The sequence below is a fragment of the Oncorhynchus mykiss genome, chromosome 5, assembly GCF_057628025.1.
Source record: "Oncorhynchus mykiss isolate SJ-2025 chromosome 5, ASM5762802v1, whole genome shotgun sequence".
Taxonomy (NCBI): domain Eukaryota; kingdom Metazoa; phylum Chordata; class Actinopteri; order Salmoniformes; family Salmonidae; genus Oncorhynchus; species Oncorhynchus mykiss.
In genome coordinates, this window is record NC_143026.1 from 9,474,918 (window position 1) to 9,492,706 (window position 17,789).

General features: G+C 40.8%; 1 protein-coding gene across 2 annotated transcripts in view; it reads right to left on the bottom strand.

Moving 5' to 3' along the window:
* syk (spleen tyrosine kinase) overlaps positions 1-16,839 on the bottom strand; it is a 29,793-nt gene extending 12,954 nt beyond the window's left edge. Inside the window, exons 1-7 of one of the 2 annotated variants that reach the window (XM_036976710.2) lie at positions 16,787-16,839; positions 7,887-8,359; positions 6,369-6,529; positions 4,507-4,645; positions 3,025-3,109; positions 2,475-2,503; positions 627-698 (exon numbers count right to left, since the gene is read on the bottom strand). In XM_036976710.2, the coding sequence (XP_036832605.1) occupies positions 627-698; positions 2,475-2,503; positions 3,025-3,109; positions 4,507-4,645; positions 6,369-6,529; positions 7,887-8,288 (888 nt within the window). In that variant the 5' untranslated portion in view covers positions 8,289-8,359; positions 16,787-16,839. The remainder of the gene's footprint in view (positions 1-626; positions 699-2,474; positions 2,504-3,024; positions 3,110-4,506; positions 4,646-6,368; positions 6,530-7,886; positions 8,360-16,786) is intronic. The other variant, XM_036976711.2, reaches the window with a different exon arrangement.
* Positions 16,840-17,789: the final 950 nt, after the last annotated feature.

The window sequence follows — 17,789 nt, forward strand, 5'->3', positions numbered from 1 at the left end:
AAATCATGTAGCACAGTGATTAAAGGTACACTCACCAAGATGACATCAGTCACACCAAGGTGACTTCCTACTTACAGACAACAACATAATCACAATTCCAATCGGACTAGACTGCCATTAATGGGCCTTCACAATTTGCGCTCTCCCATTTCCACATTGGCAAGATGTTAGTTTGTAAGTAGTAAGACCTGTCGTGTATGATGACGTCAGTCATGCAGACTGTCTCTTTAAGGGCTCGATTAACTCCGTATCGCGGAAGTTCAGCGTTATAACGTTCACGGTAAACGTTGCATATGCCGGACTCAATAGGAAATCACCTCCTTTAGATTTAAATAGCTCCATAGCACAGAACTTCCACGATACGGATTTAATCAAGCCAGTCGGCTACATTCAATTGATTACATTTCTAAGGTCATCTCTTCACACTTTTAATTTCTTGGGGGAATGTGAGGGGGATATGAATGGAGGAAAGAGTGCAGGTAAGTTTCAGAGAGGGGTGTTAGTATGTAGCAATCCACACTTTAGCAAAAAAAATCACACTTTTGAGTGTTAAGGGTTGGGGGGATGCACGAGGCCTACTGTACCACTGTAGGGGTTAAGAGGGGGGAGGAGGTGTGTTAGGGCACCTTTTTTCGACCAGGTATGGGTATGGAGTAGGATTTGATTCTGGTGAGCATTCCACCTGCTGCTTCCAATAGCTAGAAACCACAGTTTCAGAGAGGGTCATGTTATTAAGGGAAATGGTTATTTGAAGTCTGTGTAGTTGAGGGGGAAAATGTTAGCTCACATTATTCTGAACAAAAGGTGCAACGCTGAAACACTTTTTCCCTCATCGGAAAGCTCTGCAATCAATGCATTCTTTTTTTTCTCTCCATTTTCCATGTAATTCCTGTAACATTTGACCGTTTAACTGCTGGGTTGGAATTCAATCAAATCTGCAAAGTTTGCACTGTGTGGGGGAAAAGCATTATTACTGTTTCACATTCAAGCTCATTTTTAAGTAATATTATCATTTATGCAGTGTTTACTGGGTGAAACCAAACGAAACTAATTAAGATTTTTTTTCTTCATGATAATGTTCTCATGTAAGGAAAAAGACATGGATGATTATTTACCCAGATAAAACTTCCTTCTGGGGATTATGGGCTGTTTAAAGATAAACCGAACCAGGGATTACAGTTTCTCATGGCCCGTAGACTACTTTCAGGGTGAGAAAAACATCTAACATCAAGTTGTAAAACACTGAACTTCCCCTTTTAATAAAGTATTTCACAAAGATGAGGGAAGGTAAGCATTTGGGGAATTCCTTCTCAGTATTTCATCATGTACAGTACAGTGCAGTGCGAACATGATCATGTGTAAACATGATTGATAGGATGTGTGCTTGTTTGATAAAGTAAAGGGCAATAAAGTTTGTAAAAAAAAAATCAACACATTCTGTATTATTGAAGACTAGACCAAACACCAGATTGATTGATGCATGAAAAAAGCTCATAGGCTTGCCTTCAGAAACTATTCTCACCCCTTGACCTTTTTCCACATTGTGTTGTGTTACAGCCTGAATTTTCAATTGATTGAACTGAGTGGCCTAGTTAAAGTTTTGGCTTAAATCGGCTTGAAAATCTCTTGCATATGGCTGTCTAGCAATGATCAACCAACTCTTCAAACAGGGCTTGAGGAATGTTTTCAAGAATAATGGGCAAACATTGCACAATCCAGGTGTGCAAAGCTCTTAGAGACTTACCCAGAAAGACACACAGCTGTAATTGCTGCCAAAGGTGATGCTAACATGTCTTGACTCAAAAGGGTGTGTAATTTTCCATGAATAAAAAATAACAAAGTATAGAATTTTTCTTCCACTTTGACATTAGAGTATTTTTTGTAGATTGTTGACAAAAAACGTAATACAAAATATGGAAAAGGTCAAGGGGTGTGAATACTTTCTGAAGGCACTGCAATGAGGAAGTACTGTAAGTGATGTATAATATGTCAGTATTATATAGTGAAGTAGAGGGTATTGTTTAATGTAGTGTTATTCATGTTATTTTTCATGTTATTTGTGTCAACATGCCAGTGCTATCAACAAGTACACACCGTATAAACTGTGTGTTTCGCAGGCATCTTTTAAATGACATTGCTTATTGAAAAATACTGGTTCTGTGTTTGCTCTTCATAGGGGTGAATTTAAAAAAAATGAAAATACTATTTCTCATAAGACTGGATGTCAACCTGGTTGGTGTAGTTTATGACAATGTGTAAAGAGCCTACTGATATTTGTTTCTCTTAATTTGTCAATGATTATACACACACACACACACACACACACACACACACACACACACACACACACACACACACACACACACACACACACACACACACACACACACACACACACACACACACACACACACACACACACACAGCAAGAGAGAGCAGTACAGTAAACACAAGTAAAGTGAAGGAACACTTACATTATTATAGCCTGCTCGTCCAATACCACCTGCGCAATGAAAACAGTCAGATACGTTCACTTCCATAGTCACGAAAACATATACACAGTATAATGATTGCTCAAAATGCTGTCTAGTATACATCAACCTATTAATCTATATAGTATACATCTGTTTATGCATCTACTTATGTATCAATTATTAAACATCTGTATGTCTGTCTGTCTGTCTGTCTGTCTGTCTGTCTGTCTGTCTGTCTGTCTGCTTGTCTGTCTGTCTGTCTGTCTGTCTGTCTGTCTGTCTGCTTGTCTGTCTGTCTGTCTGTCTGTCTGTCTGTCTGTCTGTCTGTCTGTCTGTCTGTCTGTCTGTCTGTCTGTCTGTCTGTTTGTCTGTATGTCTGTCTGTCTGTCTGTCTGTCTGTCTGTCTGTCTGTCTGTCTGTCTGTCTGTCTGTCTGCCCGTATGTCTTGTCAATGTTTCTGTATTGGACTCTGTCTACAGTATTTCTCTATCCGTCCATATTTCCACATAAGATCTCTGTCTGTTTTTATGACTAGTGAAGGAGTGTGTACCAAAGTGATCTCCCTCAGGTCGCGGACAGGCGTCAGTCAGTACGCGGAGCAGCCCGTCTGGCTTGTAGGAGTAATGCTCCACCAGCTACAAGAGAAAGCAGGTGTCAGGGTATGTCTCCTGCGTGTCATCAAAAACAGGTGAAGCTTGTGCCTATGTGTTAACCTGCTGTCTTTTCTCCTAAGTGTTTAATTAAGGTGAAATAAAAAGGTGAAATAGGTGAAAGGTGAAAGGGGGCCTGAGGGGGTGTGGTATATGGTCAATATACCACGGCTAAGGGCTGTTCTTAGTCACGACACAAACCCCCGAAGGTGCCTTATTGCTATTATAATAAACTGGTTACCAACATAATTAGAGAGGTAAAAATAACCGTTTTTTTTCATACTCGTAGTATACGGTCTCATATACCATGGCTGTCAGCCAATCAGCATTCAGGGCTCGAACCACACAATTTTAATAGGTACTTTGGGCCAAATAGGAATATGTAAATGCTGTTTATTGATAGATCATTCATTGTCTGGTTTTGCTTAGTTCAACATAGTACAGTAGGGTCAGAAATGATTGTCTACCTTGATAAAGATAAGCAAAAATGACTGCATAAAATAATTTAAATACTGAGCTATATTGTATGCTCCAATTTTTTTATTTATTATTTTATTCTAATACAATTGCTCAGAGAAAGAGACATTCCCCTGTTTAAAATACTTTACCTTGCGAAGATAACGACACATCAAAAATATTCACCCCCATATTTCGCAGTAGGTATGGGGCTCTTTTTTGCTCATGCAGTGGTGTGCACCATCACTGGTGTGCGTGGCCCAAAGAGCTCAATTTTCATGTCATCCAATCAATGTAAACGCCTGGAGTTTGCTAAACGGCATTGGCACTTGGATTAGAACCAGATTACAACCAGAATCAGATGACATGAAAATGGAGCTCTTTGGGCCACGCACACCAGTGATGGGTTTGGCGTTGATATGTGACTGCATGAACAGAAAAGAACCCCATACCTACTGTAAAATATGGTGGTGGATCTTTGATCTATTGAGGCCCTTTGCTTACACTTGTCCTGGGGTTCTTGTTTAGGTCAATGGCATCATGAACTTTAGCCAGTACCAGGAGATTTTGGCCAGATACCACACCTCCTCAGGACTTAATGGCTTAAATATAATATATGGACAAACTGTTTGGACTGGGAAGCATGCGATAGGCTTTACGCAGTTCTACCTCCAACAAAACAACGCTGTGCTCGCTGTCAATCTGATAGAATCTAGCCCTACAAGGCATAAATCCATCTATCAGGTCTGTATTATAGGGAGGTTTCCTGGAGACAGATCAAGCCTAATCCTGGACTAAGCAGTTTCAATAGAGAGTAAAACTTTTGAATCCAGGACTAGGCCTAATCTGTGTCCGGGAAACTGGCCCTATAAATTGAAGTTTGTTTAAAGTGGGACCTTAAATAATTCTACAGTCTGCGATGTTACCTGCCACAGTGTGTCAAACTTCTTCCCATCAGGAATGGAGAGCTTGCCAGCCTTGTCCTTATCGATGCGATAATGCATGACTTGTGACCCATGTAGGAGACACAGGGCGTAGGAACCATTCAGGTCCCGCTGTCTGATCCTGGAGGGAGACATATGGAAGAGACACAGATGAACATAAGAAGGTGGAAACAAACGTCAGGGCAGCTACGACTGTGATACGTTGCTTTCACACCTAGCTATCTTCTAAGATGAAAGCACTAATTGTAAGTCACTCTGGATAAGATCATCTGCTAAATGACTAAAATGTCAAAATGAACACAGGAAACTGAGCTATGGCACTGAATATAGGTCCTGTGTGGCTCAGCTGGTAGAATTGGTAGAGCATGGTTGTGGGCTTGTTTCCCACGGAGGACCAGTATGAAAAAAGTCTAAAAATGTATGCACTCACTAATGTAAGTCTCTCTGGATAAGAGCATCTGCTAAATGACTAGCATATGTACTTGAAAGAGTGCTAGAGTTACAATAAACTAACTTTCATCAAGGTTAGTACAGTGCTTTGATGGGCTAATATTCTTCAGTAGATATGCCTTCGGTAGTGGCTCATGGTGCATGAGTACTGTAAACTCCGAAGCAATCATTCCTATTGGTACGTGACTGTGTAGTCGATAGTTTGATGAAAAGTGACCCCACAACACAGGAAACTGAGCTACGGTACTGAATGATGAGTCCTGCGTAGCTCAGTTGGTAGACCACAGTGCTTGCAATACCAGCGTTGTGGGTTTGATTCCCACAGAGGGGCAGTATGAAAATATATGCTTTCACTACTGTAAGTCGCTCTGGATAAGAATGTCTGATAAATAACTATGAAATACATTACTACACTAGATGACAACATTGATGAATTGCCATTCACAAATAAATGCTGTTGTTTCATGGAACTCCTTTTTGAAATATAATTGCAGAATTCCTTATGATTGCTATGCATTTGAGAATCCTAACAGTAAATGGTTTACAAAAATGCACATTTAAATATGAAAATGCAAATTTAATGAAAAACAATTCCACATTTGTTGAAACACGCTGAAGTAATGGAAATTGTGGAGGGAAACGCTCTTGTTGTATACACCAAGGTTGAGGTCATTCAAATGTTATCAATTCAGGATATGAATAAAAAAATGTATGAATGAATTCAAAATAATAAAATAGGACACAATTTTCAATACGTTGAACGCTGAGAAGTAGTTTTGAGGAAAATACTGCAAAGAGCCCCTTCTAGAATGTTCTCATGAGATAAAGTAGTGCTCTTTGGTCACTCCAGGAAGTCCTCTGCAAACTGTCACAACGGAAACCGCAGCCTGCTTCTCTCTCTACAGCCTAGGCCACTGCTGGCGCCTCGCAGCACAAACTTATCTTACTATAAATAGTGTAGACTACAGACCTCTCCTGTGTGTCTTCTATCTTCTTTTTAGCGTAGCAAATCTACACCACTTTGCTTTTAACTTTAAAAAAATATTTTTTTTTTACAAGCTCTAAGAGCTGACATGAACATGTCAGAATTGGCTTGGAAAAAGTACCTACAAAGGTTTTTATCATCTAGAATTTTCTGCTATGTCATATCCTCACATGATTTTTGTTAGGATCTCAAATAGAATTACAAAGTTTAAGTTAAGAGTAGATCATAGCTACTAACAGGACTTCACACAACCATGACACATAGTTTTTTAAGTAACCTTGTTGACTGGTGTTACACCTTATGGCAGGTTCATACATTTTTACACCTTACAGTTTTACCCGTGGCCATTCAAAAGCAAACCATGAGATGTTACAATAGACAGCCATAGTCATTTTAAGTGGCCCCTTACAGAAATTTGCCATTGGTGCGAGAGCCCATCTGGAGCCGTGATTCAGAGTCCTCACGTGTGATGGTGTGATGGAACCAGGGCATCTTCTCATGGGCGGTGGTGGCGACCAGCTTCTCCAGCTGAGGTCTCTGGCTAATGATGGCCTGCTCCAGGGCCGCACCCTGAGGACATAACACAATGACATCTGACCTGTCCCCGACCACTTTATGAACTTTATCAGTTCATATTTATGATAATGGTAAGATTAGACCGTTCTAAAATTGGGCAATGATAAGTTATTTGTATTGCTATCAATTGGTTATGGCCATTGAATACCAGGTAATCTTACAGTTTGTGATTTTAAAGTAATAAGATACTATAACTTTAACAGTCTCCCTCTCATCTTCAAGGAAAACTTGAAAAGCCTTCTGACTTATTGGACTATTGGGAAGCAAAATAGATTCCTATCTCTGACAACGTTTTCAAGTGTCCAACTGAGGTCTCTTGCTAATGATGGCCTGCACCCTGAGGACATAGCACAATGACATCTGACCTGTCCCCGACCACTTTATGGCTGCTTCAAGCAATAGGGAAGGTATACCATGATGGTAGAAATAGCCGACCCTAGCCTGCAGTTTTACAACTCATTTCCTGCTATTCTGTACATTTTGGCTTAGGGTGGAGAGAATTTTTTGCCGTTTTAAAGCAAGTTTGCTGCAATTCTACACATTTTGCCATTGGGCAGAGAGAAGATTTTTAAATTTTCTAACTAATTTCATGCAATTCTACTCATTTTGCCATGCGGTAGTGAGAAAAATCTGCAATTTTACAACTAATTTCCTGCTATACTACACATGTTGGCATAGGGTGGAGAGATTTTTGGTAACTTACCAAAATAAAAGTTTTTTTGCTGACATGGGCTTATTGAGAAAGAATATAAAAACTGCTGATACATTCAGAAATGGCACTTTATGTACTCTACTATTGTTACTCCAATTAAAATGAATCCTAATCAAATCAAATCAACAGTTAGTTGAGACCCAGTCTAAGTCTTCAGTCTGATAACTTTAGGCCCCCTCTACAGTAGTAACACATTTAAGACAGCATTGGGTCCTTTCCCTTTCAATCAATCACTATTTCATTTACCTTTATTTTGGTCACTAAAGTTGGTATAGAGTAACAACATGGCATTAAGGTTCACTTCAGGTAAAGTCAGGTGTAAAATAAATACATTAATGAAGGAATAAATTAATAAACCAACCAACCAACTAACCGATGAATGAATGAATGAAGGAATGAATCAATGAATAAATGAAGGAATGAATCAATGAACCAATTAATAAATGAATCAATGAATCAATGAATTAATGAAGGAATGAATCAATGAAACAATGAATAAATGAAGGAATGAATCAATGAATTAATGAAGGAATGAATCAATGAACCAATGAATAAATGAAGGAATGAATCAATGAATTAATGAATGAACCAACCAACAAACTAATCAGTGAATCAGTCAACCCAAGTATTTCTACTAACCTGAAGGTTCCAGGTCTTCTTCACATACTCTCTGATCAGCTTCTCCTTGAGGTCCTCAAAAGGCCCCACCTTGGGCTGCATGCCCTTGGGCCTGTTGTAGGGCATCTTCAGCAGACACACCAGCCCTTCGCATTTCTGGGAGTGGTAGTCAATCACATCCACGGGGGTTCGGTGGCTCTTCCCCCCAACGATGGCGTACGTCTCGTTGAGCTCCCTCTCTATGGTATAGTGGTAACACTCCCGTCTGTAAGCCACTGACAGGGCGTAGCCCCCTAAGTAGCTCCGGCTCTGCCGTAGCAGGTACATGCCGTCGCCCATGCCCCCCTGTCGCAGGTAGTCCTCCGCGTCCTCACGGGTGATGTTGCCGTAAAAGAAGGGCAAGGCATTTACATTGTCGGCCATTTTGTCTCCTGGTTCTTGGCTGCACTGGAAATACCCGAAAGAAGCTTTGCTATGACTCTCTCAATGGAGACCTACGAGAGGGAACGGATTCAAAAGATCACGATACAGTGAAATGTGCAGGACACCTGTTGGTATCCGACCTGTGAGAATGTAGTACCTAACCATCATTTGACAACACACACATCTAACCCCACTCAAAGCTTCTGTAAAACCTATTTTACTAATACTTGCATTTACTGATGATGACAGATATTGTGTAGTAGTTAGTACTATCTAACCAATTATACCTACACTGTTATTACACTGTACCTGACAAGTGCCAGCCATGTAACTACTGTTCAATGGGGGGTACAATATGGGACAGTTAATTCCATAGACAGAACTTACATCAACATATTGACTATGGCTAATTCGACATGTTGAATAAAAGGTTAATATAGTTCAAACCCAACATTAATAATGCTACTGTGCTATATGACTGATACAAGGAAGTTCCAAAAGACAGGACAGCCTCATCACACAGTAACTCAACAGTAAATGCCTATGTGGCAGACGTAGTGTGAAACACGCCCGCAACACTTCACTGCATCTCTGAGCAGAATTCAGTGAGCCGTGTTCACACACAGCATGACAACCAGATAGCACAACCCCAGAGTCTCTACTGCAGCATGTTCATTTGACATTTCTAGTTATTTGGCAGACGCTCTTGTCCAGAGCGACTTACAATTAGTACATTCATCTTAAGATGAGGTGAGACACCAACACATCACAATCATATCAAGTACATTTTCCTCTCGTAAGTATTTATCAGCAAAGTCAATACTAGTGTGAAAAGACACGTTTCTTAAATAAGTGTTTCAGACATTTTCAGAAGATGAGCAGGGACTCCGTTGTCCTGACTTTAGGGAGAATCTTGTTCCACGATTGGGGTTCCATGACAGAGAAGACCCGAGGTGGCAGAACGGAGTTCTTGGGTAGAGATGTAGGGTTTGAGTATGACTTGAAGTTAAGGGGTAAGCACTAAAGGTCTTGCAGATGATGTGCTCTTCGACTGGAAGTTAGTGGAGGAGCGGCGTGACAAGGGAGAACTTAGGCAGGTTGAACACCAGGCGGACTATGGCATTCTGAAGAAGTTTCAGGGGTTTGATGGTACCTGCAGGTAAGCCCAGCCAACAGAGAGTTGCAGTAGTCTAGACGGAAGATGACAAGTGCCTGGATTAGGACCGGCGCCGCTTCCTGTGTGAGGAAAGGTCATACTCTATGTTGTAGAGCATGAACCTTCGGAAGCGCATCACTGCTTTGATGTTTGCAGGGAATGACAGGGTGTTGTCAAGGGTCACACCTATTTTTTGAGGTTGGAATTTAGCACGTATAGCTCATTAACACGTAGGGCGCAACGATTGGTGTCACCTCGTTAAGTCAGTATGAGTCACACCTGTGCTGGTTGCCATCTTGTTTGCGGGAAGGTGTTTCACCTATGCTGGTTGCCATCTCGTTAGTGGGAAGGTGTTTCACCTATGCTGGTTGCCATCTCGTTAGAGGGAAGGTGTTTCACCTATGCTGGTTGCCATCTCGTTAGAGGGAAGGTGTTTCACCTATGCTGGTTGCCATCTCGTTAGTGGGAAGGTGTTTCACCTATGCTGGTTGCCATCTCGTTAGAGGGAAGGTGTTTCACCTATGCTGGTTGCCATCTCGTTAGAGGGAAGGTGTTTCACCTATGCTGGTTGCCATCTCGTTAGAGGGAAGGTGTTTCACCTTTGCTGGTTGCCATCTCATTAGAGGGAAGGTGTTTCACCTATGCTGGTTGCCATCTCGTTAGAGGGAAGGTGTTTCACCTATGCTGGTTACCATCTCGTTAGAGGGAAGGTTTTTCACCTATGCTGGTTGCCATCTCGTTAGAGGGAAGGTGTTTCGCCTATGCTGGTTGCCATCTCGTTAGAGGGAAGGTGTTTCACCTATGCTGGTTGCCATCTCATTAGCGGGAAGGTGTTTCACCTATGCTGGTTGCCATCTCGTTAGAGGGAAGGTGTTTCACCTATGCTGGTTGCCATCTCATTAGCGGGAAGGTGTTTCACCTATGCTGGTTGCCATCTCGTTAGAGGGAAGGTGTTTCACCTATGCTGGTTGCCATCTCGTTAGAGGGAAGGTGTTTCGCCTATGCTGGTTGCCATCTCATTAGAGGGAAGGTGTTTCACCTATGGATGCAAAGACTGATAGTCCATGAGATGAACATGATCAGTTCATATTTATGATAAAGGTAAGATTAGACCGTTCTAAAATTGGGCAATGATAAGTTATTTGTATTGCTATCAATTGGTTATGGCCATTGAATACCAGGTAATCTTACAGTTTGTGCTTTTAAAGTAATAAGATACTATAACTTTAACAGTCTCCCTCTCATCTTCAAGGAAAACTTGAAAAGCCTTCTGACTTATTGGACTATTGGGAAGCAAAATAGATTCCTATCTCTGACAACGTTTTCAATGGTAACTTAGCAATTGGTGAAGGAATTAAACTGATGAGTCATGCTAATTCTTTGGAGGAAAGTGTATGAGGTAGTAACCCTGGCCTGAGGACAGACAGGTATTACCCCTGGCCTGAGGACAGACAGGTATTACCCCTGGCCTGAGGGCAGACAGGTATTACCCCTGTCCTGAGGACAGACAGGTAGTAACCCTGGCCTGAGGACAGACAGGTAGTAACCCTGGCCTGAGGACAGACAGGTATTACCCCTGGCCTGAGGACAGACAGGTAGTTACCCTGGCCTGAGGACAGACAGGTATTACCCCTGGCCTGAGGACAGACAGGTAGTAACCCTGGCCTGAGGACAGACAGGTATTACCCCTGGCCTGAGGACAGACAGGTATTACCCCTGGCCTGAGGACAGACAGGTATTACCCCTGGCCTGAGGACAGACAGGTATTACCCCTGTCCTGAGGACAGACAGGTAGTAATCCTGGCCTGAGGACAGACAGGTATTACCCCTGGCCTGAGGACAGACAGGTATTACCCCTGTCCTGAGGACAGACAGGTAGTAACCCTGGCCTGAGGACAGACAGGTAGTAGCCCTGGCCTGAGGACAGACAGGTATTACCCCTGGCCTGAGGACAGACAGGTAGTTACCCTGGCCTGAGGACAGACAGGCATTACCCCTGGCCTGAGGACAGACAGGTAGTAACCCTGGCCTGAGGACAGACAGGTAGTAGCCCTGGCCTGAGGACAGACAGGTAGTTACCCTGGCCTGAGGACAGACAGGTATTACCCCTGGCCTGAGGACAGACAGGTAGTAACCCTGGCCTGAGGACAGACAGGTAGTTACCCTGGCCTGAGGACAGACAGGCATTACCCCTGGCCTGAGGACAGACAGGTAGTAACCCTGGCCTGAGGACAGACAGGTAGTAGCCCTGGCCTGAGGACAGACAGGTAGTTACCCTGGCCTGAGGACAGACAGGTATTACCCCTGGCCTGAGGACAGACAGGTAGTAACCCTGGCCTGAGGACAGACAGGTAGTTACCCTGGCCTGAGGACAGACAGGTATTACCCCTGGCCTGAGGACAGACAGGTAGTAACCCTGGCCTGAGGACAGACAGGTATTACCCCTGGCCTGAGGACAGACAGGTATTACCCCTGGCCTGAGGACAGACAGGTATTACCCCTGGCCTGAGGACAGACAGGTATTACCCCTGTCCTGAGGACAGACAGGTAGTAATCCTGGCCTGAGGACAGACAGGTATTACCCCTGGCCTGAGGACAGACAGGTATTACCCCTGGCCTGAGGACAGACAGGTATTACCCCTGTCCTGAGGACAGACAGGTAGTAACCCTGGCCTGAGGACAGACAGGTAGTAGCCCTGGCCTGAGGACAGACAGGTATTACCCCTGGCCTGAGGACAGACAGGTAGTTACCCTGGCCTGAGGACAGACAGGCATTACCCCTGGCCTGAGGACAGACAGGTAGTAACCCTGGCCTGAGGACAGACAGGTAGTAGCCCTGGCCTGAGGACAGACAGGTAGTTACCCTGGCCTGAGGACAGACAGGTATTACCCCTGGCCTGAGGACAGACAGGTAGTAACCCTGGCCTGAGGACAGACAGGTAGTAACCCTGGCCTGAGGACAGACAGGTATTACCCCTGGCCTGAGGACAGACAGGTAGTAGGCCTGGCCTGAGGACAGACAGGTATTACTTATATTCATTATATTTCCTACTGACTGTGAAGTGTACTTTCAATACTACTGTACTGTGGGTGTTTAATTGGAACTTAAGAAGAGAGTCCTATTTACAGTAAGTCGGTGGTAAGTCATGACACTCATCCATCCAATAAACTATTTATTTCCTCTCCCAAGTTCCTTTTTATTGTGGTCACTCACTGCAGACACAATAACACATTTGCTTCATGTACAGAGCCTTCAGAAAGTATACACAACCCTTGACTTGTTCTACATTTGTTGTGTTACAGCCTGAACTTAAAATGGATTAAAACTGGCCTATACTCAATACCCCATAATGTCAAAGTGGAATTATGTTATTTGAAATGCTTACAAATTAATGAAAAATGAAAACTTAAAATGTCTTTAGTCAATAAGTATTCAACTCCTAAGTCTAAATAAGTTCAGGAATAAAGAAGTGCTTAACAAGTCACATAATAGTTTGTAAGGACTCACTCTGTGTGCAGTAATAATGTTAAACATGATTTTTTTTATGACTACCTCATCTCTGTACCCCACACATACAATTCATTATCTGTAAGGTCCCTCAGTCGAGCAGCAAATTTCAAACACAGATTTAATCACAAAGACCAGGGAGGTTTTCCAATGCCTTGCAAAGAAGGGCACCTATTGGTAGATGGGTAAAAAAAGCAGACATTACATTTCCCTTTGAGCATGGTGAAGCTATGAATTACACTTGGATAGTGTATCAATCCAACCAGTCACTACAAAGATACAGATGTCCTTCCTAACTCAGTTGCTGGAGAGGTAGGAAACCATTCAGGGATTTCACCATGAAGCCAATGGTGACTTTAAAACAGTTACAGAGTTTAATGGCTGTAATAGGAGACAACGGAGGATGGATCAACAATATTGTAGTTACTCTACAATACTATCCTAATTGTGAAAATAAGGAAGCCTATATACATAAAACAAAATATTTCAAAACATGCATTCTGTTTGCAACAAGGCATCTAAAGTAATACTGCAAAAAATGTGGCAAAGCAATTCACTTTTAGTCCTGAATACAAAGTGTTATGTTTGGGGCAAATACAATACAACATATTACTAAGTACTACTCTCCGTATTTTCAAGCATAGTGGTGGCTATATCATGTTATGGGTATGCTTGTTATCGTCAAGGACTGGGGAGTTTTTCAGGATACAAAATAAATGGAATGGCGCTAAAGCACAGGCAAAATTCTAGAGGAAAACCGGGTTCAGTCTGCTTTCCACCAGACACTGGGAGATGAAGGCCAAATCTACACTGGAGTTACTTGCCAAGAAGACCGAGAATGTTCCTGAGTGGTTTTGACTTAAATCTACTTGAACAAATGTGGCAAGACCTGAAAATGGTTGTCTAGCAATGATCAACAACCAATTTGACAGAGCTTGAAGAATTGTTTTTTTAATAATAATGGGCAAATGTTGTTTCCAAGTGTGGAAAGCTCTTAGAGACTTACCCAAAAAGATGCACAGCTGTAATCACTGCCAAAGGTCCTTCCACAAAGTATTGACTCAGGGGTGTGAATACTTATGCAAATTAGATATGTCTGTCATTTTATTTTCAATACATTTGCAAAAATGTCTAAAACATGTTTTCACTTTGTTATCATGGGGTATTGTGTGTAAAAAAATCTATTTCATCCATTTTGAATTCAGGCTGTAACAAAGCAAAATGTGGAACACGATCAGGGGGTATGAATAATTTCTTAAGGCACTGTAAGTGACCTAGAAAAATGCTGACAAACGGTCTCAAATATAACTAAACTAACTTAACCATAGATACATTGAATTAACGGAGGTTACAAATCATTAACAGAATTCAGTTCTAATTGGTAATGCATACATTTTAGACTCAACATGGCTGGGTTTCTACAAACATTCTACAATGAACTGAAGACAATGGAAGATAGACATCCTGTTGTAGCCTCAAACTAGCAACCCATCAAAGACAGATAGACGGACGCAGAGGTGTGAACTAGCCTTTTACTGAAAAAAAACTGAAAACTTCAGATGCTAAAAAAGAAGAGTGAGGAGGATGAATATATAAAAGCTCTGTGTTCATATAGGACAAGGAGTCAGTACCACAAAATATTCAAATAGAAAGCACTACAACTGTTTGGTACAAAAAGGTCATTGCTATGGTAACCATGCCCCCCAAAGCAGCACAAGAAGACAAAAATAATGAGTTGCACATTTTTTTTAAATGTACATTTTACAGTTTAATTATTAAAGCTATTTTCCTTGTATTTACTTAGAAATGGTAAAAGGCCATTACACAATAATCTCATGATAAGAAAGTTATCTTTCTTGTTTCCAACGAGTACCATTTTTTAAGAAGTTAAGAAATGTCTTGTGTTCTGTGAATTAAGAACCAGAACGTACCAACTGTTATAATGTGAAACTGGAACTACCTGTTTTGTATTCTAAATACAGACTGTTAAAATAACACTCTTCCTGCAACAAGTTATGTTTCATTAAACTCAAAAATATTTATTCTTTCTACATTTCTTTAAAAAACGAAGTTGGACCACGTGAAATTACATGGGTATTGACTGTCAATGGAAACCTAAGAAGTCAATCAATTCAATTCCTGTCTAGCTTTTATCTATAAACCTTTGACATTTAATTGATCTCTCTTTGGTTGTTCCTTTTATGTATTAATAGGTAACTGAAATGAAGAAATGTTTTAGAGGTTCCAGCACAGCTTACACGCTGTACATTTGCACTACAGTATATTTCAAATGAATTCAATTCAAATACTCCAATTCATCCCACAAGGGACAATTTTGAAAGCAGGAGTGCTTTATTTAACTGTGAATTGGTGGACTCAAAATTTGTTTTAGCATCAACTAAAAATGATATTTGAGTGGATTTCAGAGTATCTTGTACTGCGTAATACCTCCATCTATTACTACTGTATTTATTTTATCTTTATTTAACTAGGCAAGTCAGTTAATAACATTCTTATTTACAACGACAAACTGCCAAAAGGTAAAAGGCCTCCTGTGGGGGACGGGGGCCTGGGATAAAAAAAATATATTAAAAAATACAATATAAATATAGAACAATTATCACTAGAAATGAATTATAAACCAATATGAATTAGAAGAGGATGGATTTGTTTTTTTTATTGTAGGCCTCCTTTACAACAAGAAGTCGATCAGTTCTCACCCCAAAAATTTTATGAAAAAGTATCCAAACGTGGAAATGAAGAGATGAAAGATTAGACAGTGGCATCACATGTTCAAAACGAAAATGGTTTTGAGGCTGATTAGTCTTTCAAAGTTCAATCGTCTGCCAATGTACATCAAAAAGTATCAATTATTTTGAAAAATGTGTCTTTCTAATGCAACAAAGGCTAGCAAACCAAAGATCTTATCAATAGTCTTTTATGAGTAAAACATAAAAACAAAACCCAGGAACCAACAAGATGCATCTACAAGCTGCGGTGTATCAAGAAACATATGGAAATATCAATTCAATTCTTAAAAGTCTAAGCTGATTGATCTGTTGATTTGTGTGTATTGTAGTGAATTGTTAGATACTACTGCACTGTTGGAACTAGGAACACAAACATTTCACTACACCAGCAAAAACATCTGCTAAATATGTGTATGTGACCAATACAATTCAACGCCAAAGTCCTCTCGGGTGATACCTACTAAGTGAGATCTGCCACAAAGATCATTCTCAATTCAGAGATGAATCTTAGGTCAGCACAAACAAATCATCACACCACACCACAAATTATGTGCTGGAAAAAGTTATAAAAATTATATATAATGTTTTTCACCAGCGTACAATTCAATATATTACAAATCATATGATTTTTATCCATTGTTGTTGTTGTTATCATTCTTTAAAAAAAAGACTGATATTTAATTTACTCAAGAAATGTTAGTTAACACAATACTTTTTCACTGTGACCGAGCTCATCGAAATGTTTGGCTTGAAATGTGTTTAAGTTCTCCCTCAAAATGTGTTGAAAGGAACGCAGCAACAAAGCAAGACAACACTGACAAAAAACCCCGCACATATTTACTTAAAAGTTTAACAAAAAGTGAAGGAGTTGAATGAATCTTTGGTAAGACTGCTACTGTGCTGTACATCGTCAGACTACTCCAAGGCCCAGCCTGCTGATCCAGCAAGTCTCTGCACCCTGTTGCCTGACCCTAAACAATTGACCTTCCTAACAACAACAACAACAGTACTACCATCTCTGACCTCAAGCACAATATGAATCGAAACTTATCCAAACCATTATGTAAGGTGAATGGGACTTTACCTTGGAAGAAACGACTACTCCTCTGTTCCACTGCTTCTATCTGTGACCCTGCGCTGAGGCGACCATGTTCAACTGCTAAGCGGGCTGAGCAGGATGTGAGCAGGTCACTTCAAATGTTGCAACACCAGGAACCGTTTCGTCTGAGGGCCCACACATTTCAAAACACCACAATACAAGAGATATCAACTACAACAACACAATAATAAGTCAGTTTACTACTTTAATGAATACATATGTATGATATCCTCTCACACTGCAGTGAAGCACATAATATGCAGTATATTGTGAATTGGGAGTGTTTTTTTAGGCTTCCTCATTTTTTTTAAAAGTCGCTAGCTGCTACTTCCTGTCTTAATGACTTTACTTCCCTTTTTTAATCTGAAACACTGACCAGAGTGAATTTGCTTATTAATGTAGTGACTTAACGTGAACAACAATGAGAGCAGTTGAAAAGTAAAGTGTGAAGAATTGATGCTGAAGCCAAGTGAAATTAAATGCATTTGCTCTCAATTTAGATAAAAGCTTTTTACAATATGTTGCTTCATTTTCTTTTCATTTTGTAAATCTTTTTTTCTTCTTCCAAATGAATCAGATTCAAGACAGTCTTGATATTGGTCATACCTTACCTATGCATTAATGTACAGCACTTTATACTCCATACTTATCTAGTTCTAGACTTATTCACCGTGACAGACAGTCGAATGCTGAAGGTACTTGATTGTTGTAAACAAAAAACAAATTCATAAAAAAATGTAATTGAAAGGAATTGAATGTAAAAACGTAATCTTCGATAGTCGGACAGCTGCAAAAGTTATAGTAGACGTCTTTAATACTTCCACTAAAAATACCCTGTTACTGTTGTTGTCATAAAATAGCTTCAACTGTTGTGTGTGTGTGTGTGTGTGTGTGTGTGTGTGTGTGTGTGTGTGTGTGTGTGTGTGTGTGTGTGTGTGTGTGTGTGTGTGTGTGTGTGTGTGTGTGTGTGTGTGTGTGTGTGTGTAAC